Consider the following 25,795-nt stretch of genomic DNA (forward strand, 5'->3'; position numbering starts at 1 on the left):
ACAGTCTCTCTGATCGCACACACCCATAAATACAAACCTAGAAACACACACACACTCTCTCTCTAATCGCACACACAAATAGACAAACCTGGGAACACACACACACTGATTGCACACACCCATAAACACAAACCTAGAAACACACACACACACATACACACACACTGATTGCAAGGCTCCTGTGGTTGGTTCCTAAGGGTGGAGAGTGCAGCCTTGTGGACATCTTAGGAAACACACACCCATAAACGCAAACCTAGACACACACCCACACACCCACACACACAGTCTCTCTGATCACACACACCCATAAATACAAACCTAGAAATACACTCGCATTCTGATCGCGCACATGAATAGACACAAACCTGGAAACACACACACACACTGATCACACACACCCATAAACACAAACCTAGAAACACACACACACACACACACACACACACTGATTGCAAGCCTCCTGTGGTTGGTTCCTAAGGGTGGAGGGTGCCGCCTTGTGGCCATCTTGGGAAACATACACCCATAAACACAAACCTAGAAACACACACACACACGCACACACACACACACTGATCACAAAGCTCCAGTGGTTGGCTCCTAAGGGTGGAGGGCTCCCCCTTCTGGCCATCTTGGGAAACACACGCCCATAAACACAAACCTAGAAACACGCACACACACAATCTCTCTCATCACACACACAAACACAAACCTAGAAACACACACACTCTCTCTGATCGCATACACCCATAAACACAAACATAGAAACACACACACACACACACACACACACACACTGATTGCAAGGCACCTGTGGTTGGTTCCTAAGGGTGGAGGGCGCCGCCTTGTGGCCATCTTGGGAAACACACACCCATAAACAAACCTAGAAACACACACAATCTCTCTGATTGCACACATCCATAAACACACACACACACACTGATTGCAAGGCTCCTGTGGTTGGTTCCTAAGGGTGGAGGGCGCCACCATGTGCCCATCTTGGGAAACACCCATAAACACAAACCTAGACACACACACACACACACACAAACACACATAATCACAAGGCTCCTGTGGTTGGTTCCTAAGGGTGGAGGGCGCCACCTTGTGGCCATCTTGGGAAACACACACCCATAAAAAACACAAACCTAGAAACACACACAAACTCTCTGATCACAGCACCCAAAAACACAAACCTAGAAACACGCACACACTGCACACTGTGATTGCAAGGCTCCTGTGGTTGGTTCCTAAGGATGGAGGGCACCTCCTTGTGGCAATCTTGGGAAACACTCATAAACACAAACCTAGAAACACACACACACACACAAGACAATGATGGCAAGCCTCCTGTGGTTGGTTCCTAAGGGTGGAGGGCGCCACCTTGTGGACATCTTTGGAAAACACACACCCATAAACACAACTTAGAAACACACACACACACTCTGATCACACACACCCATAAACACAAACCTAGAAACACACACACACACACACACACACACACTGACTGCAACACCCAAAACCAGAAACCTAGAAACACACACACACACTCTCTGATCGCAAGGCTCCGGTGGTTGGTTCCTAAGGGTGGAGGGTGCTACCTTGTGGCAATCTTAGGAAACAGACGCCCATAAACACAAACCTAGAAACACACATACACCCTCTCCCTCTGATCACACACACACATAAACACAAACCTAGAAACACACACACACGCACAATCACAAGGCTCCTGTGGTTGGTTCCTAAGGGTGGAGGGCGCAGCCTTCTGGCCATCTTGGGAAACACACACCCATAAACACGACTTAGAAACACACACACACACTCTGATCACACACCCATAAACACAAACCTAGAAACACACACACACACACACACACACAGACTGTAACACCCAAAAACAGAAACCTAGAAACACACACACACACTCTCTGATCACAAGGCTTCTGTGGTTGGTTCCTAAGGGTGGAGGGCGTAGCCTTCTGGCCATCTTGGGAAACACACAACCATAAACACAAACCTAGAAACACACATGCTAACACTCTCTCTGATCACAAAGACTGATAACACAAACCTAGAAACACACACACACACATACACACACTGTGATCGCAAGCCTCCTGTGGTTGGTTCCTAAGGGTGGAGGGTGCCTCCTTGTGGCCGTCTTGGGAAACACATACCCATAAACACAAACCTAGAAACACACACACACAGTCTCTCTGATCACAAACACAAACCTAGAAACACACACACAATCTCTCTGATCACACACACCCATAAACACAAACCTAGAAACACACACACACACACACACACACACAAAATGATGGCAAGGCTCCTGCTTTTGGTTCCCAATGGTGGAGGCCACCACCCTGTGGCCATCTTGGGAAACACACATCAGTAAAAAACCTAGAAACACACACACACAGAGACACAGAACTCACTGATCGCAAGGCTCCCGTGATTGGTTCCTAAGGGTGGAGGGCGCCACCTTGTGGACATCTTGGGAAACACACACCCATAAACACAAACCTAGACACACACACACACCCCCCACAAGGCTCCTGTGGTTGGTTCCTAAGGGTAGAAGGCACCACGGACATCTTGGGAAACACACACCCATAAACACGAACCTAGACACACACACACCTCACAACGCTCCTGTGGTTGGTTCCTAAGGGTGGAAGGCGCCACCTTGTGGACATCTTGGGAAACACACACCCATAAACACAAACCTAGAAACAGACACACTCTCATATCGCACACACCCATAAATACAAACCTAGAAACACACACACACACACTCTCTGATTGCACACCCATAAACAAGCCTAAACACATACATACACACATAGACACACACACACACTGATCCCAAGGTTCCTGTGGTTGGTTCCTAAGGGTGGAGGGCGCCACCTTGTGGTCATCTTGGGAAACACACACCCATAAACACCAACCTAGAAACACACACACACACACACAGTCTCTCTGATCGCCGAAACCCCTAAATACAAACCTAGAAACACACACATACACACACACACACAGTCTCTCTGATCACACAAACCCATAAATACAAACCTAGAAACAGTCTCTGATTGCACACACCCAAACATAAACGCAGAAACACACACACACTCTCTCTCTCTGATAAGACACACCCATAAACACAAACCTACACACACACACACACACACACACACACACACTCATAGCAAGGCTCCTGTTGGTTCCTAAGGGTGGAGGGTGCCACCTTGTGGCCATCTTGGGAAACAAACACCCATAAACACAAACCTAGACACACATACACACACACACACGTACACACAAGGCTCCTGTGGTTGGTTCCTAAGGGTGGAGGGCGCCACCTTGTGTCCATCTTGGGAAGCAAACACCCATAAACACAAACCTAGACACACACACACATACACACACACACCCCCCACAAGGCTACTGTGGTTGGGTCCTAAGGGTGGAGGGCGCCACCCTGTGGCCATCTTGGGAAACACACACCCATAAACACAAACCTAGAAACACACACACACACACAAACACACTCTTTCCCTCCACCCTCGACTGGGCCCCCACCAGAGCAGATCTTGAGGATAAACCGAGAATGAAACCTATGCTACTGTGCATTCTGGCCTCTCCACTGCTGCCCTCCTCGGCCCAGCAGTACACAGGCGAGCTCCTCCAGGAAGACCGTCGGGGTTCCTCAGCCCCATGAGCTCCCATAAGGACTGGTCCTCCCGTCAGCATTTTTCACTCTGTCCTGGGCTTGCAGCCACCAGCAGTGCATAGAGCTGGGGAATCAACAGAGGTTCGAAGGTGCTGCCTGGATCTAAGGTCCAGCCTGGCCATGTCACCCACTGTGTGACCTGAGGCACATTCCCTAACTTCTCTGGGCCTCTATAAAATGGAGATAATAGCAGTGCCTCCTTTGTAGGGTGGCTGTGAGGATAAAATGAATCCAATCATAAAGCACAGAGCAGCCCTGGCATACAGTTAAATGTTCAGTAACTGTATTATTGAACCAGTATTATTATTGCTAATTATTAGTTACTGGTATTACTATTACTAAAAATATTATTTGCCCTCCCCAATGAGCCAGGCCTTTTCCCAGTAGAGATCAAGTCCCAGATTCATCTCCCCAACAGAACCAAGCATGTGGCAGGCATGAATATATACGTCCAAAGCCTTTGCTTCTTTCACTTCATTCATTCTCTTGTTCTCACCACATTCCCACCAAACACAGGACTCTGCCCATGCCGTTCCCTCTGCCTACAACACTCTTCCCCAGACCCTGTGCCTGACCCACCCCACACCCCAGTGGGGTCCTGTGACAGCCTCCCACAGCACAGGCTCCCTTTCTGCCTCACCCACCTCCGTCTGCAATGATATACTCAGGTGGTTATGTAATTAGCATCCATCTCCCCCAGGGCCAGGTACTACATGAGTGGCAGGGAGGGGCTAGCACAAAAGAGACACCCCATGAAGATGGATTCACCTGCATACAGCTCCACCTCCCCCACACCTCTGCACATGCGGCTCCCTTTGCCAAGAACACCCCTCCCTCCCTTAGCAGGCAGGGTCAGGTCCCCCACCCACTCTGAGCCTTTCACTGTCTACAAACACATCTGCCTCCCTCACTGGACTGAGAGTCCCTGGAGGGCAGTACCAGGATAGTCTTGGTCACTACTATGTCCCCAGCAACACCCAGCACAAAGCAGGTGCAGAAGAGAGGCTCAGAGGCCAGGCGTGGAAGCTCATTCCTGGAATCCCAGCACTTTGGGAGGCCAAGGTGGGCAGATCACTTGAGGTCAGGAGCTTGAGACCATCCTGACCAACATGGTGAAACCCCATCTCTACCAAAATACAAAATTAGCCAGGCTTGGTGGTGAGCACCTATAGTCCTAGCTATGTAGGAGGCTGAGGCAGGAGAATCACTTGAACCTGGGAGGAGGAAGCTGCAGTGAGCGGAGACTGTATGACTGCACTCCAGCCTGAGCAACAGAGTGAGACTCTGCCTCGAAAGGAAAGAAAAGAATAAATACATGCTGGGTGAGGGACACAGGGCTGAGCATGGGCCCCGTGGTGCATGATGGGAGGGCACCCACCCGCCCCAGCTGCCCACCCATCCAAGACTCACTGCTCCCGCAGGTGCCAGATCTCGGTCTCCCGGGTCTCCCGAGTGTCCTGGCCGCCCAGCCTTTGCAGGCGGCCCAGTTCCTCCTTCAGTGAGCGGATGATGCCCTGCAGAACCACGGGGTCTGGCTTGCCCTGGTACGGGAGGGGCAGCGGGTAGTGAATCCTGAGGAGGTAGGATTAGAACCATGGCATCTCAGAGGTCAAGAATGCACCCAAGGGTAAATACCAGACTCTGAGAGTCACAGCATACAAAAACACACAATTCCAGAAATGGTACTGTCCTAGAGGCTTAAGTTCTGAGCACAGCCTCAAGGCCCCTCTCTGTCCCCAGATCCCTTGTTCCAGTCACCACCTCTGAAAGCCTCTTATATAGCAATTTGGGGACCACTAGGATTGTCAGCCCTGGTGTAGCCTGGGGTAACTTCCCTGTCGCATGCTGGTGATGAAGGGAATGCTGGTATCATGTTACTTGCAAGCAAATACAATCCTAATTCAGATGCCACAGTGGGGAATCCAGGTTGGCCTGGCCTGGGTCACCCCAGCTTGGCTGGGGAAAGGGAGGGCATCTTGATTAACTGCCCCATGAGATACTATTCACAGGGGATTGGTAACATCCCAGTATGAAATCCAGGGGCCACTAACACATGGGGCAGACACAGTCACCCAGCTACACAAGGGCCATTCCCAACTCCCTTGCTGCCTCCTCCTATAAAGGCTAGAAAGCCAGCTATTCATTTTTCCAGCATCCCTTGCATGTGACCACTTCTGGCCAAATTTTTTTTTTTTTTTTTTTTTTTTTTGAGATGGAGTTTCACTCTTGTTACCCAGGCTGGAGTACAATGGTGTGATCTCAGCTCACTGCAACCTCCGCCTCCTGGATTCAGGCAATTCTCCTGCCTCAGCCTCCTGAGTAGCTGGGATTACAGGCACGTGCCACCATGCCCAGCTAATTTTTTTTTTTAATTTTTTGTATTTTTAGTGAAGATGGGGTTTCACCATGTTGACCAGGATGGTCTCGATCTCTTGACCTCGTGATCCACCCACCTCGGCCTCCCAAAGTGCTGGGATTACAGGCTTGAGCCACAGCGCCCGTCTGGCCAAATATTACAGGAAATCTGTTGGGAGTCTTCTGGGAACACTTTTTTTTTTTTTTTTTGAGATGGAAAAAAAAAATCTGTCACTCAGGCTGGAGTGCAATCTCAGCTCATTGCAACCTCCACCTCCCAGGTTCAAGAGATTCTCCTGCCTCAGCCTTCTGAGTAGCTGGGATTACAAGTATCCGCCATCATGCCAGGCTAATTTTTGTATTTTTAGTAGAGACGGACGGGTTTTCATCATGTTGGTCAGGTTGGTCTCGAACTCTTGACCTCATGATCCGCCCGCCTTGGCCTCCCAAAGTGTTGGGATTACAGGCATGGAACACTTTTATTTTCCTGATAAAACCAGCAGATGCAATTAGCAAACTCAGGCCTGTCCCTCTTCTTCCTGCCTTGATAAAGATGCAATGTCTGGGGGATCCAGCAGCTATTTTGTGACCATGAAGAGATAAAGACGAAGTCAAAAAGCCAAGACAGGCACAGTGGCTCACGCCTGTAATCCCAAGACTTTAAGAGGCTGAGGTGGGAGGATCACTTGAGGCTAGGAGTTCAAGACCAGCCCAGGCAACATGACGAAACCCGTCTCTACTAAAAACACAAAAATTAGCCAGACGTGGTTGAGGGCACCTGTAATCGCAGCTACTCTGGAGGCTGAGGCATGAAAATCGCTTGAACATGGCTGAGGCAGAGGCTACAGTAAGCTGAAATCGCACCACTGCACTCCAGCCTGGGTGACAGCAAGACTCTGTCTGAAAAAAAAAAAAAAAAAAAAAAAAAAGGAATACATTGATGATTGCAAAGGAGGAAAAACAACAAAAAACAAAGAGCTTGAGTCCCTGGTGGAACTGCTGCACAGTGGCAGCCACCTACCTAGACGTCTTGTTATGTGATGTGTTGTTTGTTTGATGTATTGTGTGTTTAGGGCACTGGTGATGGCTATTCTGCTGCTTGTAGCCAGACACAATACTAAATGATACAGACCCCAACAGGGAAGATTCCAAAGGCAAGGCTTAACCAATGTCACCTTGCCTTGGGTGCCAGGGGTTGCGAAGGTCTCCCCACATCCTGTCCCACCCCACCCACCAGCCTGGCCCTGGAACCTGCTCCTCCTCCCCACCTGTCAAACTCCACGGAGTAGATGAGGATCAGGTAGCGCTTGGAGTTGAGCTGGGCCGATCTGGGGGCCAGAGGGCCCGGGCGGCCCCCCATCTTGCGGTTCCGCAGGGACTCCAGGTCTGTGTAGGTCAGCAGGTCCAGAGTGACTGACTCACTGCTCTGTCGGGAGAAGAGAGGAAGGGCTGCACAGCACCCGCCACCGCCACACTGAGGGCAGCTAGCACACACCTGGGCCACAGCCCTTCCCGTTCTCTCGGCGGGCTAGGCTTTCCTATGCAAAGCTGGCGAACAACATGTCCCTGTCCCGGGGCTGACACAAGGACTTCCTCGAAGGGAGAACCCGGAAAGAACCTAAATGCTCGATCATAGAGACGGCTTAGACCTGTGACTGTCCACGTGCTGTCTGCAGATCCCTGGGGGATCCCTGAGACCCTTTAAGGGATCTCCACTGAGGTCAAAGCTTTCTGGTTTTTTTGAGATGGAGTCTCACTGTTGCCCAGGCTGGAGTACAGTGGCACGATATTGGCTCACTGCATCCTCCGCCTTCCAGGTTCAAGCGATTCTCCTGCCTCAGCCTCCTGAGTAGCTAGGACTGCAGGGGCCCACCACCACACCCAGCTAGCTTTTGTATTTTTAGTAGAGACATTGACCATGTTGCCCAGGCTGGTCTCGAACTTCTGAACTCGTGATCTGCCTGCCTCGGCCTCCCAAAGTGCTGGGATTATAGGCATGAGCCACCGAACCAGGCCCAAAGCTACTTTCACAATAATACAAAGACATCATTTGTCTTTTTCACTGTGTTGACATGTGTGTGAGTGCTACAAAAGCAATGGTGGGAAAAACTGCTGGTGCCTTAGCAGAAATCAAGCCCTGGCACGGAATGGTACAGGAGGTTACTGTATCTCCCCCGTCTCAGTTGGGGGCTGGGGAAGAGAAATAAACAAACAATAAGCAAATCAACAATAAAACACAGGAAATGAAACATCGGAATGTTCTTGATGAATCAGTAAAAGTTATTAATTATATTGAATCCTGCCCCTAGGGGACACAGCTCTTTATTATGCTGTGCAAGAAAATTGCAAGTGCACAAAGTACTTCTGTACACGCCGAAGTATGACGACGGTCTCAGGAAAAAGCGCTTGTGCAACTGAGTTGTGAGTTACATTAGCCGCTTTTCATGGAACACTATTTTTACTTGGGGAAAAAAACGACTGACAGACAAAACTATGGTTATTTAGACTCGGGCTATCTGGCAGACATTTTCTCAGAAATGAACAAAGTGAGCCTGTCACTTCAAGAAAAACAGCTGACGGGATGTCTTGCCAATAATCAAATTCAAGCTTTGTACTTAAAATTAGAATTTTGGAAAACTTCTGTCTTCCACTGGGTGTTTGATAGCTTCTCGGTGTTCAAAGACTTTCCTGGGCAGATGGGTGAGGATATTAACAAATCTGACTTGAGGATATCAAGTAAGGAAATGTGTTAACATTCGAAAAATCTGCACAACTTGGTGAAACAGTATTTTCCAAATGACCAGTGCATGAGGTTACAAAATCATCCACAGGTAAAAAAAGATCCATGTGGCCTGTAATCCCAGCACTTTGGGAGGCCAAGGCGGGCAGATCACCTCAGGTCGAGAGTTCGAGACCAGCCTGACCAACATGGAGAAACCCCGTCTCTACTAAAAACACAAAAATTAGTCAGGCATGGTGGCACATGCCTGTAATCCCAGCTACTCGTAAGGCTAAGGCAGGAGAATCGCTTGAACCTGGGAGACGGAGGCTGCAGTGAGCCAAGATTGTGCCATTGCACTCCAACCTGGGCAACAAGAACCAAATTTCATCCAAAAAAAAAAAAAAAAATCCACACAAAATATAGAATAAGTCAGTGAAATTTAATGTAACAAAAAGTTCATTGATGAAGTTTCCGATTCCACATTGCAACTAACCTTTAAGAAATGTGAGATGGTGCACACCTGTAATCTCAGCACTTTGGGAGGCCGAGGCAGGTGGATCACTCAAGACCAGCCTAGCCAAGACGGCAAAACCCCGTTTCTACTAAAAATACAAAATTAGCTGGGCCTGATGGTGCGTGCCTGTAATTCCAGCTACTCTGGAGGCTGAAGGACCAGAATCGCTTGAACTCAGAAGGCAGAGGTTGCAGTGAGCCAATATCAGGCCACTGCACTCCATCCAGCATGGGCGACAGAGATGGTGTCTCAAAAAAATAAATCCAAAAATTAGCCAGGCATGGCAGGCACACCTATAGTCCCAGCTACTTGGGAGGCTGAGGCATGAGAATCACTTGAACCTGGGAGGTGGAGGATGCAGTGAGCTAAGACTGGGCCACTGGGCCTGAGTAACAGAGCAAAACTCTGTCTGGAAAAAAAAAAAAAAAAAAGATATCTAAATACCATCCATCCCTGTCACTCTAAGTACTAACTTGCTTTCCTCTCCCCAGTTATTACTTTTAGGCTGAGCGTGGTGGCTCACGTCTGAAATCGCAATACTTTGGGAGGTCAAACTGGGTGGATCACTTAGATCAGTTGTTCAAGACCAGCCTCACCAACACGATGAAACCCATCTCTACTAAAAATACAAAAATTAGACGGGTGTGGTGGCAAATGTCTGCAGTCCCAGCTACTCAGGAGGCTGAGGCAGGATAATCGCTTGAACCCAGGAGGCAGATGTTGCAGTGAGCCGAGATTGCACCATTGCACTCCAGCTTGGGAGACAGAGTGAGACTCTCTCTCAAAACAAACAAACAAACAAAAACTTCTGGCTGAGCGCGGTAGCTCACACCTGGAATCCCAGCACTTTGGAGCCTGAGGCAGATCACAAGGTCAGGAGTTCGAGACCAGGCTAACCAACATGGTGAAACCTTGTCTCTACTAAAAATACAAAAATTAGCCAGGTGTGGTGGTGTGTGCCTATAATCCCAGCTACTCAGGAGGCTGAGGCAGGAGAATCACTTGAATCCAGGAGGTAGAGGTTACAATGAACTGAGATCACGCCTCTGCACTCAAGTCTAGATGACAGAGCAAGACTCCAACTCAAAAAAAAAACCACTTTAAAGTACCTGACATTATATATTTTTTCACCTGTCTGTCTCTCCCACTAAAATGTCAGCCTCATGAGGACAGGGATTTTGTCTGTTGTTCACTGCCATATCCCCAGTGTCCCCAACAATGGCTGGCACACTGATAATGCTCAGTAAATGAAATGAATGAATGGCTATATTCACTGATATGACTACATTTTTATGAAATACTGTTAAATCCTTTAAAGGCAGGTTGCAGGCCAGGCACAGTGGCTCATACTTGTAATCCCAGCACTTTGGGAGGCCAAGGAGGGCAGATCACCTGAGGTCAGGACTTCCACACCTGCCTAGTCAACATGACCAAACCCAATCTCTACTAAAATTACAAAAAAATTAGCTGGGGGTGGTGACATGTGCCTGTAATCCCATCTACTCAGGAGGCTGAGGCCGAAGAATCGCTTGAACTTAGGAGGCGGAGGTTGAAGTAAGCTGAGATCGTGCCACTGCACTCCAGCCTGGACAAGAAGAGCAAAACTCCAACACAAAAAAACAAATAATCAAAAGTAGGTTGCAGAATACCTTGGAGAATATACAAACTATATATAATTACAGGTCTGCAAATGCATATACACGCACATACACATACACACACACACTCTCTCAGAAACAAATACAGACACGGAGAAACGGCTGGAGTGATTTTCACCATAATAGTAACGGAAGCGAGTATTAGGGGTGTAGTGATAACTTTGGTCTTCATATTTCTCTGTGACCTGAATTTTCTACATAACTATCATTAAATGAAAAATGAACCATCTACACTTGGCAAAAGAAGAAAATGATCTCCCTGTTCCTGCAATGAAAGAGAAGGTAGAGGGTCTTATATACATCAGATGGGCATTGACCCCCCAGGAATCTGGAAGACAGAACCCACTCCCACCCCCACCCACCAGCCCGGGTCCTACCTGAGTGAGGGCTGACTCCAGCATATGACAGAAGATGTTGAACTGTTTGAAGTTCCCTGTCTTGTGAGTCAAATCTTCAATGACTGGGTGGGGAGAAAAGTCCCTCCTGAGGTCTGACCGCTTGCCCAGCCCCAGGGCAACGCATCTAAGCTCTCCAACTCTCCCCGACTGCAGTGTCTCTGGCTTGAGCAGTGAGACCTACACCCCTCCCGACACTGGAGAGCTTCCAGTGACAGAAGAGACAGGTGGGCAGGATTCAGGGTGGCCTCATCTGGGAGAAGCTGATCCCAGGAGAGGAGAGATGAGCCCACCCCAGGCAGGCACACTCACAGCCGGCATCGAACTCGCCCCGCCACTGGTCAGCTGTCATCCGGTCCTCCACCTCCAGCTCCAGCACCTGCCCGGAAACCACCACCCGCACGGCATGCTCCACACCCCGGAAGACGTAGTCCACCTGCAGGCCAGCCGGTTGGTCCATGGCCAACGTTGCTGGAGACAGAAACCCAGAGGAGCTGAGAGCCCAGGCTCATGAGTGGGAAGGCCAGGCCCCATATCCTGGCTCCATCATTTACCAGCTGTGGCATCCTGGGAAAGCGACTTCACCTCTCTGTGCCTCAGTTTCCTCATCTGGAAAATGGGTATAACAATGGCACCAACCTTGTGGACTTGTGAGGATTACACTGGGCAACATGAATAAAAGCACCTGGTACTGTGACCTGCAGGCTGCTGTGTCCAGCATATGCTGGATATTAGGAATACATGATTGCTGGGCCGTGTGCAGTGGCTCACACCTGTTATCCCAGCACTTTGGGAGGCTGAGGCAGGAGGATCACTTGAGCTTTGGAGTTCAAGGCCAGCCTGGGCAATGTGGTGAAACCCTATCTCTACTAAAAATACAAAAAAATTGCCAAATGTGGTGGAACGCGCCTGTAGTTCCAGCTACTTTGGAGGCTGGAGGCGGAGGCTGCAGTAAGCTGTAATCTTGCCACTGCACTGCAGCCTGGGTGAAAAAGTGAGACTCTGACTCAATTTAAAAAAGAAAGAAAAGAAATACATGATTGCCAACAGAAGAATCATGGTTAATATTAATTTATTAAGTCTTATATTCATTATATATTTATTATTCATTCATCCATTCATTCAGCAAACATTTGTGGAGAAAAGTCAAGCTGGAAAGAGGGACAGGAGGTGTTGGAGTAAGATGAGCCAAGCTTTTAAAAGGGAGTCAGAGTAGGCCAGGTACGGTGTCTCGTGCCTGTAATCCCAGCAGGTTGGGAGGGAAGGCGGGTTGATCATGAGGTCAGGAGTTTCAGACCAGCCTAGCCAACATGGTGATGAAACCCCGTCTCTACTGAAAATACAAAAAAAATTAGCCAAATGTGGTGGCCCATCACTGTAATCCCAGCTAATCCGGAGGCTGAAGCAGGAGAATCGCTTGAAGCCAGAAGGCAGAGGTTGCAATGAGCCGAGATTGTGCCACTGCACTAACCGAGATTGTGCCACTGCACTACAGCCTGGCAACAAAGAGAGACTCTGTCTCAAAAAATAAAATAAAATAAAGTCTAATACCAGAAAATATAATATTATGAGCCAAAAAAAAGATAAGCCCTGAAACTCCAGGTAAGGAATTTTTAACCTTGAGCCTTTGAGAATCTAATGAAATCTCTGAGCCTTCAGCAGATAAATGAATGGTCCCCCAACCTTTTGCAAGTTCATTTCAGGGGCTCCCAATTACCACCCCAAGGCCCATCTACAGATCTTTTTTCTCAGAGGCCCAAGGGCAATGGCCTGGGCCCTAGACATCCTGACAGACACCTCGTCTCTACATCACAGCTCTTAACTATATTTGGGAGCAGGGTGCTTTGGAAGGGCTGATGAAATCAGACACCCCCTTCCCCTGGAAAATTCACTCTCTGACAATGTGCTTTCATTCTCTGGTGGTTATGAAGCCCAGGTTAATAATCCCGATCTCGGCCAGGCGCGGTGGCTCACGCCTATAATCCCAGCACTTTGGGAGGTAGAGGCGGGAGTTCGAGACCAGCCTGGCCAACATGTTGAAACCCCGTCTCTACTAAAAATAACAAAAATTAGCCGGACGTGGTGGCCGACGCCTGTAATCCCAGCTACTCGGGAGGCTGGGGTGAGAGAATCACTTGAATCTTGGGAGGCGGAGGTTGCAGTGAGCCGAGATGGTGCCACTGCACTCCAGCCTGGGCAACAAGAGAAAGACTCCGCCTCAGAAAAAAAAAATAATAATAATAATCTCGATCTCACTGCAAACAAATCGCCGCATGTTTCAACATATCCCGCAGCCCCAGACCCCAGCGCAGTGCGTGGCAGCGCCGGCCCCGCCCCACTGGGTGTCCTAAACCCCGCCCATGAACCCCACCCCTTCTGCTCCCAGAACCAATCAGCGGCGGCGCCATCCCGGTTACCAAGGCGTAGGAGGCACTCGCGGAACTGAACACCTGAGGAGCCACACAGCATCACCACCCCCACTCGTGATCCCCAGCTCCTGGGAGACCAGAGGAAGGGGGCTCACCACACCACATCCCCGCCGCCAACTCCCCCTTCCCCACCGCCTGGCAGAAACCCCCCATACCCACCCCGCGAATAGCAGCCCCTTTCGGCGTCCCAGGGCCTGGTGCTTAGCCCTCACCCCGCCCTTATCCCAGACACTGAGCCCCCAAATACTCTGCCTCAACTCAATCCGCCTTGCACACTCACACCTCTCTCACCTTCACAAACTTCGCCCGCTGCCCTACCCCACCCCCTCCTCTAGGCATGTCCTAAGCGCTCAGTAACTGCTAATGGAATAAATCCCACGCCCGTGCCAGCTCCACACGGCCCCCCGGACCCCAGCTGCCCATCACTTGTCCCCCAGACGACCACAGGATTCTAGGTTCCTCTTCCCTTCTTCTCTACAGAACCTCTCAATCCATATATTCCAGCCCAACCCTCGTGCTACATTCCCCAGAAACCAGCCCCCTCTCTCCCGTCCAAAGCCCCTTCATACGATCCCACTCTCCCAGATTTGGGAGCGGGGGGGGGGGGGGAGGGCAGCCGCACTTTCCTCCCTACACCACCCACCCACGCTCTCCTAGGGGTCCCGCATACTCAACTTCAGTGCATCCCATTATTTCACCTGCATTCTGCCCGCATATTTGCTAAAGGTTCTATTCCACACACCCACTTTCAGCCTGCATTCCATCACTCCCCATTTCACCTGGATTCTGTTCCCTCCCAAATTGCTTGTAAACCCACATCCCCCACCCCGACTCCACCCGCACACACATTTTCCACCGCTCTTCCCTTCAGAGAGCCCTCTCTGAGCAACCCCTCCTCCCCACTCACCCCATCACCACCACCACTTCTAAGATTCCCCAGACCCTGAGCCCCAGCTCCCCTCCCGCCGCTGACCCTGTCCTACCTGCATCCTCCATCCTTGCTTCGTGACCAGTGGCTCATCCTGGTGGCCGATTTCATTCCAGTCCCGAGCCTCTCCCAGCTCTTCTCAGCCTCTGCCGCCTTCCTGACCTCACGCAGCCCAGCGGTGCCTTCGAGGCCCCGCCCTCGCCAACCCGTGACGTCACCACCCCATCCCTGCGAGCGCTGTGCGGCTGTCCCAAGGCCTCATCCTGGCCGACACACCTGACCCAGTTCTCGAGCCCCATGACGTCATAGCGCCGGCACACTCACACTCAGTGTGTCAGCCCCCAGCTCTCTCCCTCTCATCATTCACTAGGATGACCCCTTTCCTTTCCAGGGTTACATCATCGCCCCTGGCTCCACCCTCCAAATGGCTCTCCTCACAGATTTCACAGCTCTCACCCAGGGCCGGAGCTGAAAACTCTCCATGCCGGGCTTCCCAAAGACAAATCTCCATCACTACCTCCCATACCAGACATGGGCAAATCACGACCCTTGGCAGCCCCACCGGATGGCTCTTTCCCCACACTCTGTAGCTCCCACCACCACCAACACATATTCCAGCCCAGCCATCCCCTAGCTGGGCTCTCCCCTGCAGCAGACCTCAGCCCCACATTCCCACTCATTGCCTGACTGGGATGATCTCCTTCCCGACCCCATTCTGACCTCACCTCCCTACCACGTGAGTGAATTGAGACTGCACAGAACTCCCCTTCACAGCAAGAATACAGACCAAAGCCTTCCACATTGTCCCCATGGAATGTAGAGACACAAAAGCCCTCTGGGGAACCAAGCAATGCAATCTCTATGGGGCACACTGTCGTACCCCAATTCCCCCTGGGGGATCCAGACTCTCTCACCCTATCTCTTAAAGATGTTTTGCTGGCCAGGTACGGTGCCTCACGCCTGTAATCCCAGCACTTTGGGAGGTCAAGGAGGGTGGATCACCTGAGGCTGGGAGTTCGAGACCAGCCTGACCAACATGGAGAAACTGTCCCTACCAAAAATACAAATATTAGCCGGGCATGGGAGCAGGCACCTATAATCCCAGCTAGCCATGAGGCTCAGGCAGGAGAATCGCTTGAACCTGGGAGATGGAGGTCACAGTGAGCCAAGATTGTGCCACTGCTCTCCAGCCTGGACAATAAATTCTGTCTCAAAAACAAAACAAAACACACACACACACACACACACACACACACACACACACAATAAAACGACATTTTGCCTTAAAGACCATGCACGTTTACCAATCCAATGAATGACTCACCCCAAATTCTGCTCTCTGGTTGGTACTATAACCAGCCCCATTATGCAGCGGATGAAACTGAGGCTTGTCTAGGATCCCGCAATGAAGGACAGAAGCATGTGTTCTCCTTCCTGTCACTCAGCTGCCCTTCCCTGACCACCTCCTGTTTCCTCCCAGAACTAACCCAAATGTGGCCTCACAGCATCAGCATGGCACGTGCTGCAGGCTGGGGACTTCCGGGTTCAGATCCCAGCTGCACTTACCCTTGGTGTGGCCTTGGGCAAGATACTTGCCCTCTCTGGGCCTTCCCCCATCAGTAAAGTGGGATAAGAGCCCCTACCTTATAGGGTTGTTGTGGAATTAAATTATTCAATGTATATAAGATGCTTCAAACAGTGTCTGGCACTCCCTGTTACCATCTGTGTGATCTGCTGATTATTTGACAAACCATGAGCCCATGAGGGCAGAGCCCTGTATCTTCAGGGACTGCTCGTGAATTTCATGGGAGATTCCAGGAAATCGGGTTCAAGGCATTGGGGATACAGCTAAGGTTTTCTCCCCTTAGCTCATTAAGTCTCAGCTCCAATGCCCTCTCCTGCAGGAAGCCCTCCCTGACTCCCAGGCTGGGTCAGGAGCTATCTCAATCACCGCAGCACCGCCCAGCACAGCATCAGCCACAGGGAAGGAGCTGGATAAGAGAGCTGTTTCCTTCCAGCCCAAAGTCTGAACCAGCCTAGCCATGTTTCCCACAGTGATGGCCAAGGAACATAATCCTTACAACAGGTGCTTATGAAAATGCAGCTTCCTAGGTTGGGTCCCAAACATACATAAGCAGAAACCCTGGGGTGGGCCCCAGAATCTGCATTTCCTCCAGGTTCCTTCAGACACTAAAGGGTCCTTCTACCCTTGGGCACCACAATCTGTCCAGTTTATTCCCTGACCTCTAACCCCACCACCTGACACAAGACCCTCCCAGCTCAGAAATCTTGCCCCACACCACAGGGAGACCCCAAAAGGTGGTGGGATGGTATAGGAGAAACAACACTTTGTACGCACCATGTGCTCTTCCAGGTGCCAGGTTCTATATTCACATAGAGCCAAACACTCTAGTGTGGAGGTCCAAGAAGCCCAGTGGATATAAACCAACAATAATCCAAGCGAAGGCCAGGCGCGGTGGCTCATGCCTGTAATCCCAGCACTTTGGGAGGCCGAGATGGGCAGATCACTTGAGGTCAGGAGTTCGAAACCAGCCTGGCCAAGATGGTGAAACCCCCGTCTCTATTAAAATTACAAAAATTAGCCGGGCATGGTGGCACACACCTGTAGTTCCAGCTACTTGGGAGGCTAAGACAAGTGAATTATTTGAACCTGGAAGGCACAGGATGTGGTGAGCTGAGATCGCACCACTGCACTCCAACCTGGGCAACAGAGCAAGACTCCATCTCAAAAAATAATAATAAAAATAATAATATTGGCTGGCCGCGATGGTTCACACCTGTAATCTCAACACTTTGGAAAGCCAAGGCAGACTGATCAGCTGAGGTCGGGAGTTCGAGACCAGCCTGACCAACATGGAGAAACCCCGTCTCTACTAAAAATGCAAAATTCCCCAGGTGCGGTGGCACATGCCTGTAATCCCAGCTACTCGGGAGGCTGAGGCAGGAGTATTACATGAACCTGGGAAGCGGAGGTTGACGTGAGCCAAGATCATGACATTGCACTTTAGCCTGGGCAACAAGAGCAAAACTCCGTCTAAAAAAAAAAATAGTAAGAATAATAAGCTGTATCAGGTATTGGTGTTATGAAGAAAAAGCCAGGTAAGAGCCACATGAGAGGAGCTCTGTTAGCCTGAGTAGTCAGCAAGTGCCCGGTTGTGAAGCTGACATCTGAACAGAGACCAGAAAGAGGTGCGGGAGAAGCCACGCAGACATCTAAGGAGACCTGATCTCAAAGGAGTGGACAGCGAGTACAAAGGCCCGGGGGTGACAATGTGTTCACCATGTTCAAAGAACAGAGAGGAGGTCAGGGTGGCTGCAGCAGAGTAAACAAGGGAACTGAGAGAGGTGATGGAAGTTGAAGGGAGGGAGAAGGAGGCACCCAACAAGCTGGGGGTCCTTGTGGATATGGTGAAGACTTTTGCCGATTAAGGTGGGAGCCAGGAGAGGGTTTGAACAGAGGAGCAACCTGATCTGATTTCTGTTCTACCAGGATCCCCCTAACAGCGAGAGGCAGGGAGCCCACGCAGAAGACCACTGCAACACACCAGGTAAGAGCCAAGAGACAACCTGGGACAGAGAGGTGGCAAAGGAGCTGGTGAGATGTGGTTGGATTCTGGATGTGGTTTATTTTGTTTTGCTTTGTTTTTTTGAGACAGAGTTTTGCTCTTGTTGCCCAGGCTGGAGTACAATGGTGCAATCTTGGTTCACTGCAACCTCTGTCTCTCGGGTTCAAGTGATTCTCCTGCCTCAGTCTCCCAGGTAGCTGGGATTACAGGCATGCGCCACCATGCCCAGCTAATTTTGTATTTTTTAGTAGAAACAGGGTTTCTCCATGTTGGTCAGACTGGTTTTGAACTCCCAACCTCAGGTGATCCACCCGCCTCAGCCTCCAAAAGTGCTGGGATTACAGGTGTGAGCCACTGCGCCGGGCCTCTACATGTGTTTTGAAGGTAGAGTTAATGCGATCTGCTGATGGCTGGACCCTGTATAAGTCAAACAAAAGGGTGAAGAAGACTCCAGGCTTCTTGATCTTAGTACCTGGAAGGATGAACGTGCCATCAACTGGGTTTGGAGGCTGAAAGGAGAGAACAGCAAGTTTGGTTTGGAACAAGTTTATGTCTGAATGTCAGATGAACTTCCAAATAGAGAAAAGTCAGCCACGATATGACTCTAGAGTTCAGGGCAGAGATCCAGGCTGGAAACCACACCTGGGAGTTATCATTAGATAAACAGGGTGAAACAAGCCAATGGTATAGACAGAGGTGAGATCATTCTACTGATGATTAAGCTGAGGCACAGAAAATGTTAAACAACTCGCCCAAAGCCACAGTAACACTCAGTGGCAGAGCCGCGATTGAAATTCAGGATTCAACCCGACGCAAGAGTCCACATTCTTAAATATCGGTACGGTAAGTTTAAAAGTTAATTCACCTAAAACATTTGGCAGGTGCACAGCACCTAGTAAACGCCACAGGTATAACAGGGCCTCACATCTCTGAAGTACATCCTCATCCCTGGAGGTCTCCCTCCCTCCCTCAGTATTGCTTCTTCCCCCGACTTTCACCCAAATCGAAGCTTGTAAATCACAGTGCGCTATACTGACCCTCTGTCTTAAAACCTACTAAATCGCCACGCTGCATTCCAAGGGCATCTCTATATTTTACCATTTGCTGCCTCCTGCTTTACGACTTCCCCCACTGAAGACCCTCCTGCGAAATACAGATCACCCTCAACTTACATGCTGGGCTCAGCCTCAGAACCCCTCAGTCAAGCGCCTACCCTTGTTAAAGGGCACCTTCCCTCCCGATTCCCACAAGGCCGGGTCAGCTGCCCAACGCAGCCCACTCTCCTCCAACAGAACCCCCCTTCCCTCCCGCTAACACCTCCGCTGCGAGCCGCGCACCCGCCACTCCCGCCGCCTCTCACCTTCTCCACGGGCACCCCTCCTCGTGAGCGGTTCAACTGCCGAAGCTCCAGCCCCGCCCCAGGATCCGGCGTTCTTGCTTCTCATTGGTCACCGCTTACCCGCAGCCAAGTTTCCATTAGCCAAAAGAGACTCCGGTCACTCTGTCCCGCCCCAGAGGAGAACCCGCCCCCCCAAGTCTTGCAATTGGCTAACTCGGAAGAGGCGTTCCGAAATAGGTTGGGAGTGGGGTAAGCACCTACAGGCTTGCTCTTCTCTAATCACTACTGGCTAATGATGCTGCCAGTCATATAAAAGGGTTGTTCCCCGAAGTAAATGGGACAGAATCCCGGAAGTAGCCCCTTGACTCCGCCTATTACCCCCTGTGGGAGGGTAGGCTGCGCCCACGTGGTGCGGAGGGCCTGGAAAGGAGAGCCGGGTGTGCATGCGCAAGGGGAGATTGTGGCCGAGGCTCCGGAAACTGGGGCATATGTCTCAGCATAAACACAGGTTGAGATTTGTCATCTCTCGGTGCAGTCCAAACCTGCACTAAGCATTTTGCAGGCCTTGGCTTATTTAAACTTTATAACAGCACTGCAAGGTTATGATTTCCCTTTTACCACTAAGGAAACAGGCTCTGAGGGGTATAGCCAGTAGCTCGGGATCACACAGCTTTTGAACAACCCATATTTTAAACCAATCCGTCATGAATTGGAAAGATCCAGCTAAAGGAATTGAGCGCGGGGGTGGAGGAGGAGGGACCTCTTTAAGAAAGAAAAATAAGTTAAAAAAAAAAAAACTGACAAAGTTTACTTAGAATATGAAATGATAACAAATTAAAAGAGCCAAATACCACAAACATTGCAAAATCCCAAAGGATAACGTAATGTTTTTATTAATTTTCTGCCTGACACACCTCTGTGACGTTTCCTACTTTTTCGGCTGCATGTTTCACAATATCTTGGTCTACAAAAAGAAAAGAAAAATAACTTATCTTTCTTCTAGCATGCTTGATGGAACTTTTTAAAAATTCCTTGTAATTTAGAACAAGTTTCAGCTTCACAAATCAGTACTCGTAATGATATCTAAATCTTTTGGAAATCTAGAAAAACTTCTGGCCAGACACAGTGGCTCACACCTGTAATCCCAGCACTTTAGGAGGCCAAGGCCCGTGAATCATGAGATCAGGAGTTCAAGATCACCCTGGCCAACATGGTGAAACCCGTCTCTACTAAAAATACCAAAAAATAGCTGGGCATAGTGGCAAGCGCCTGTAATCCCAGCTACTTGACAGGCTAAGGCAAGACAAGAGACTCGCTTGAACCCAGGAGACGAAGTTTGCAGTGCACCGAGGTCATGCCACTGCACTCCAGCCCAGGCAACAGAATGAGACTCTGTCTCAAAAAAGGGAAAAAAAAAAAAAGGAATTTTTTCATGAAGTTTCATTCATATGTTAACTAAGTTTTGGAAAATGTTTCCACAGACTAACTTCTAGCTCAATCCTTTCAGTTGTTTGTTTGTTTGTTGACACAGGGTCTGGCTTCCTTGCCTGGCTAGAGTGCAGTGGCATGTTCATGGTTCATTGCAGCCTTGAACTCCTTGGCTGAAGTAATCCTCCTGCCTTACCCTCCAAAGCAGCTGGTAATACAGACACATGCCATCATGTCTAGCTAATTTCTTTTTTCTTTTTTCTTTTTTTTTTTTGGTAGAGATGGAGTTTCACTAGATTACCCAGGCTGGTCTTGAACTCCTGACTTCAGGTGATCTGCCAGCCTCTGCCTCCTAAAATGCTGGTATTATAGGTGTGACCCATTGTACAGGCTTCCTTTCAATTCTTGACACTTCTATTACACAGATGCTTCTGGAGTGGGCCACTGAAAGATACATTAGTGCCATAGTAGGCTATGGCCTCGCATCTAGTGAGTTAGCACCTTACACAATAGAAGCATTCCTGGAAGGCATTCCTACACCATGACAACTAATTATGTGTTTTAAGTATCCCAGAAGTGTCTATGAACCACATAAATATATCCCTCTCAGTGGCTCACGCCTGCAATTCCAGCGCTTTGGGAGGCTGAGGCAGGTGGATCATGAGGTCAGGAGTTTGAGACCAGTCTGGCCAATATGGTGAAAACTTGTCTCTACTAAAAATACAAAAATCAGCTCAGTGTGTTGGCATGGGCTACTTGGGAGGCTAAGGCAGGAGAATCGCTTGAACCTGGGAGGCAGAGGTTGCAATGAGCCGAGATCGCACCATTGCACTACAGCCTGGCAATAGAATAAGACTCCGTCTCAAAAAAAAAAAAAAAAAAAAAAAAAGAAAAGAAAAGAAAAGAAAACATGATGCTAACACAAAAGGTCACATAGTGTATGATTCCATTTATATGAAGTGTCCAAGAGAGGCAAGTCCATAGAGACAGAAAATAGTGTTGTGGTGCCAGGGGTTGTGGGGAGGAGGGAATGGGTAATCACTGTTTCATGGGTGTGAAGTCTCCTCTGGGAGTGATGAAATGTTTTGGAACTAGACAGAGGTGATGATTGCACAACATTATGAATGTACTAAATGCCACTGAATTGCTCACTTTAAAATGGTTAATTTTCTGTTAATGTGAATTTCATCTCCATCAGAAACATTTAAGCAATAGATTAAAAAATCATTCGAATGAGAGGTAATGGTAGCTTCTACGAGGGTGGTGGCAGCGGAGGTGGCGAGAAGTGGTTAGAATCTGCATATGTTCTGAAGGTAGAGCTGACAGAACTTGCTGATGGGTTGAGTTTTGGGAGGAAGAGAAAGAGAGGAGTCAAAAATGATCCCAAGGTCCCTGGAGTGCAGTGGCACGACCTCAGCTCCCTCCTGCCTCAGCCTCCCGAGTAGATGGGATTACATGCGCCCACCACCACACCTGGCTAATTTTTTGTATTTTTAGTAGAGGCAAGGTTTCACCATGTTGGCCAGGCTGGTCTTGAAATCCTGACCTCAGGTGACCCGCCCACCTCGGCCTCCCAAAGTGCTGGGATTATAGATGTGAGCCACCGCACCAGGCTGACCCTAAGGTTTTTTATCTGAAAAGATGCCAAGATGTGGTTTCTATTTATTGCAATAAGATGAATTGCAGGTATGGTGGGGAAACAGGAGGAGAATAGGCATCAGCAGTTTGGTTTTGGACATGTTGAGGTACCCAATAGACTTCCCAATGGAAATGTGGAGAGGACAGGTGAATATGTTACCATGTTACCCAGGCTGGTCCTGAATGCCTGAGTCCAAGGGATCCACCCGCCTCAGCCTCCCAAAGTGCTAGGGTTACAGGAATGAGCCCTTCAGGCCTGGCCTACTCATGCCTTAAATGATCATGGTGGTAGCTGCATTAAGAATAGACTGTTAGGCCGGGCGCGGTGGCTCACGCCTGTAATCCCAGCACTTTGGGAGGCCGAGGCAGGTGGATCACGAGGTCAAGAGATCGAGACCATCCTGGTCAACACGGTGAAACCCTGTCTCTACTAAAAATACAAGAAATTAGCCAGGCATGGTGGCGCATGCCTGTAATCCCAGCTACTCAGGAGGCTGAGGCAGGAGAATTGCCTGAACCCAAGAGGCGGAGGTTGGAGTGAGCCAAGATCAAGCCATTGCACTCCAGCCTGGGTAACAAGAGCGAAACTCCGTCTCAAAAAAAAAAAAAAAAAAAAAAAAAAAAAAAACCAAAAAACAGCTGATTTGGCAAAGTCACAGATTTGGGAGGAAAAAGAATCAGAGACACAAGATGAGTACAAATACCTCAGGCCAGGCACGGTGGCTCACGCCTGTGATCCTAGCACTTTGGGAAGCCAAGGTGGGTGGATCACCTGAGGTCAGAAGAAAGTTCAAGAGCCTGGCCATCATGGTGAAACCCCATCTTAAATAATAATAACAATAATAATAATAATAATTTTTAAAAAAACAAATACCTCTGAGGATTCTGTTGTTTTATTTTATTATTTTATATTTTGAGTCAGAGTCTCACTCTGTCACCCAGGCTGGAGTGCAGTGGCATGATCTTGGCCCACTGCAACCTCCACCACCTGGGTTCAAGCGATCCTCCTGCCTCAGCCTCCTGAGTAGCTGGGATTACAGGAGCCAGCCACCACGCCCAGCTAATCTTTGTATTTTTAATAGAGACAGGGTTTTGCCATGTCAGCCAGGCTGGTCTCAAACCCCTCGCCTCAAGTAATCTGCCTTCCTTGGCCTCCCAAAGTGCTGAAATTATAGGCGTGAGCCACCAAGCCCAGCCTCTGAGGATTGTATTGTAAAGGGCAGCAGAACATTGAAGCTAGAGCCAGACAAGGAGTTAAAAAAGCAGAGGCCAGGCGAGACAAACAGTAGGTCACAGGTAGGTGGGTAGACACGTTGAAAACCTGAGGAAGTGGCCAAGCGTAGTAGCTCACGCCTGTAATCCCAGCACTTTGGGAGGCCAAGGCGGGAGGATAATGAGGTCAGGAGTTTGAGACCAGCCTGGCCAACCTGGTGAAACCTCATCACTACTAAAAATAAAAATAAAAAAATTAGCTGGGCGTGGTGGCAGGTGCCTGTAATCCCAGCTAGTTAGGAGGCAGAGGTAGGAGAATGGCTTTAACTCAGGAGGCGGAAGTTGCAGTGAGCCGAGATCGTACAATTGCACTCCAGCCAGGGCAACAGAGTGAGACTCTGTCTCAAAAAAAAGGATAAAAGGCCGGGCACAGTGGCTCATGCCTGTAATCCTAGCACTTTGAGAGGCTGAGGCGGGCGGATCACCTGAGGTCAGGAGTTCGAGACCAGCCTGGTCAACCTGGTGAAACCCCATCTCTACTAAAAATACAAAAAATTATCCAGGCATGGTAGCTCATGCCTGTAATTTCAGCTACTCTGCAGGCTAAGGCAGGAGAATTGCTTGAACACGGGAGGCAGAAGTTGCAGTGAGCCAGGTTCAGACCATTGCACTCCAGCCTGGGCAACAAGAGAGAAACCTGGGCAACAAGAGCGAAACTCCATCTCAAAAAAAAAAGAAAGAAAAGAAAAGTACAAAAGCAAGACATTCATTCTCTAACAGCCAACAGATTGGCAAACACCGGACAGTCTAAGAACACCAAGTTCTGGAGGAACTTACGCAAGAATGGATCTGTCGCCTCGGATGGTAGGAGGCCAAATAGGTGCATCCCTTCTGGAGAACGATCCAGCAATACCTTAAGAAATTAAATATGAGGATACCTGATGACCCAGTTATCACACTGTCCCACAGGCCCATAAATGAGGTTTGTATGAGGATGTGCATTGAAGTGCAATTTAGACAGCAAGGAGTTAAAGGGAACTAGATGTCCATCATTAAGGTTGGAGAAGTAGAATATGGATACATAGTGGAATACTACACAGCAATGTAAAAGAGGGAGAAGCTAACATCCATGTATTGTCCAGTAAATGCCCAATGCTGAATGCTTTAGGATATCAGCTTGCACATTCGCAAGTCAAGGCAGGAGGATCACTGGATATCAGGACGTTCCAGCATAAGGCAGTACCCTGTACTCAATTCCTTGTTCCTGCCTTCACAAAAGTCACTGTTCTACTGTATCCCTGTGGGTTTCAAGACCAGATAAGTATAGTAGTTAGAAGCTGCAGTGAGCTCTGATGGCACCACTGCATTCCAACCTGGGTGACGGAGCAAGATTCCATCTCTAAAAAACAAACAAAACACCAGCTTGCAAAAATCCTATGAGAAAGTGACCATTATTTAACAACTTTCACCTCACAAATTGAGAAACTGAAGCCCAGGGAGGTTAAGTAACTTGTCTAAGATCATTTATCCAATAAGCAGTGAGGATGCAACTTGAACTGAGGCAGCCTCTCCAGACTCCATAACACTCACTCATCTCCAGCTAGAAATAAGCATAGCCACCCCGAGAGCTCTCAAACGAACAAAGAAAGAAAGAGAATGAGGTTTGTAGCTTAACAACGTCTCTACACATTTAAAACACACATACAGCCAAACTAGCTGTAAGGATACACATGGATCTTGATAAAGGAATAGAAGAGGGAGGGATTGGAAGGCCAAAAATTAAGCACACAGGAGTGGGTGCCCGTGGGGGGCCAGATGAAGGGGAGGAATTACTAAAATTAAATTTATCCA

At 49.2% G+C, this 25,795-nt stretch overlaps 1 protein-coding gene across 9 annotated transcripts in view; it reads right to left on the bottom strand.

The window, feature by feature from the left end:
- Positions 1-19,754, bottom strand: part of CCDC61 (coiled-coil domain containing 61) — a 64,509-nt gene extending 44,755 nt beyond the window's left edge. For 7 of the 9 annotated variants that reach the window (XR_012513815.1, XM_074386171.1, XM_074386172.1 and 4 more), the window contains exons 1-5: positions 14,796-19,663; positions 11,696-11,854; positions 11,366-11,448; positions 7,363-7,520; positions 5,150-5,311 (exon numbers count right to left, since the gene is read on the bottom strand). Coding sequence is in view for 7 of the 9 variants with exons in the window: in XM_074386171.1 (XP_074242272.1) it covers positions 5,150-5,311; positions 7,363-7,520; positions 11,366-11,448; positions 11,696-11,854; positions 14,796-14,808 (575 nt within the window). In the remaining 2 variants the exon portion in view is untranslated. Of the gene's footprint in view, positions 1-5,149; positions 5,312-7,362; positions 7,521-11,365; positions 11,449-11,695; positions 11,855-14,795; positions 19,664-19,687 lie in introns of those variants that run through there. The other 2 variants (XR_012513816.1, XM_003940263.4) reach the window with 1 other exon arrangement.
- Positions 19,755-25,795: the final 6,041 nt, after the last annotated feature.

This window comes from Saimiri boliviensis, chromosome 14 (assembly GCF_048565385.1).
Source record: "Saimiri boliviensis isolate mSaiBol1 chromosome 14, mSaiBol1.pri, whole genome shotgun sequence".
NCBI classification, from domain to species: domain Eukaryota; kingdom Metazoa; phylum Chordata; class Mammalia; order Primates; family Cebidae; genus Saimiri; species Saimiri boliviensis.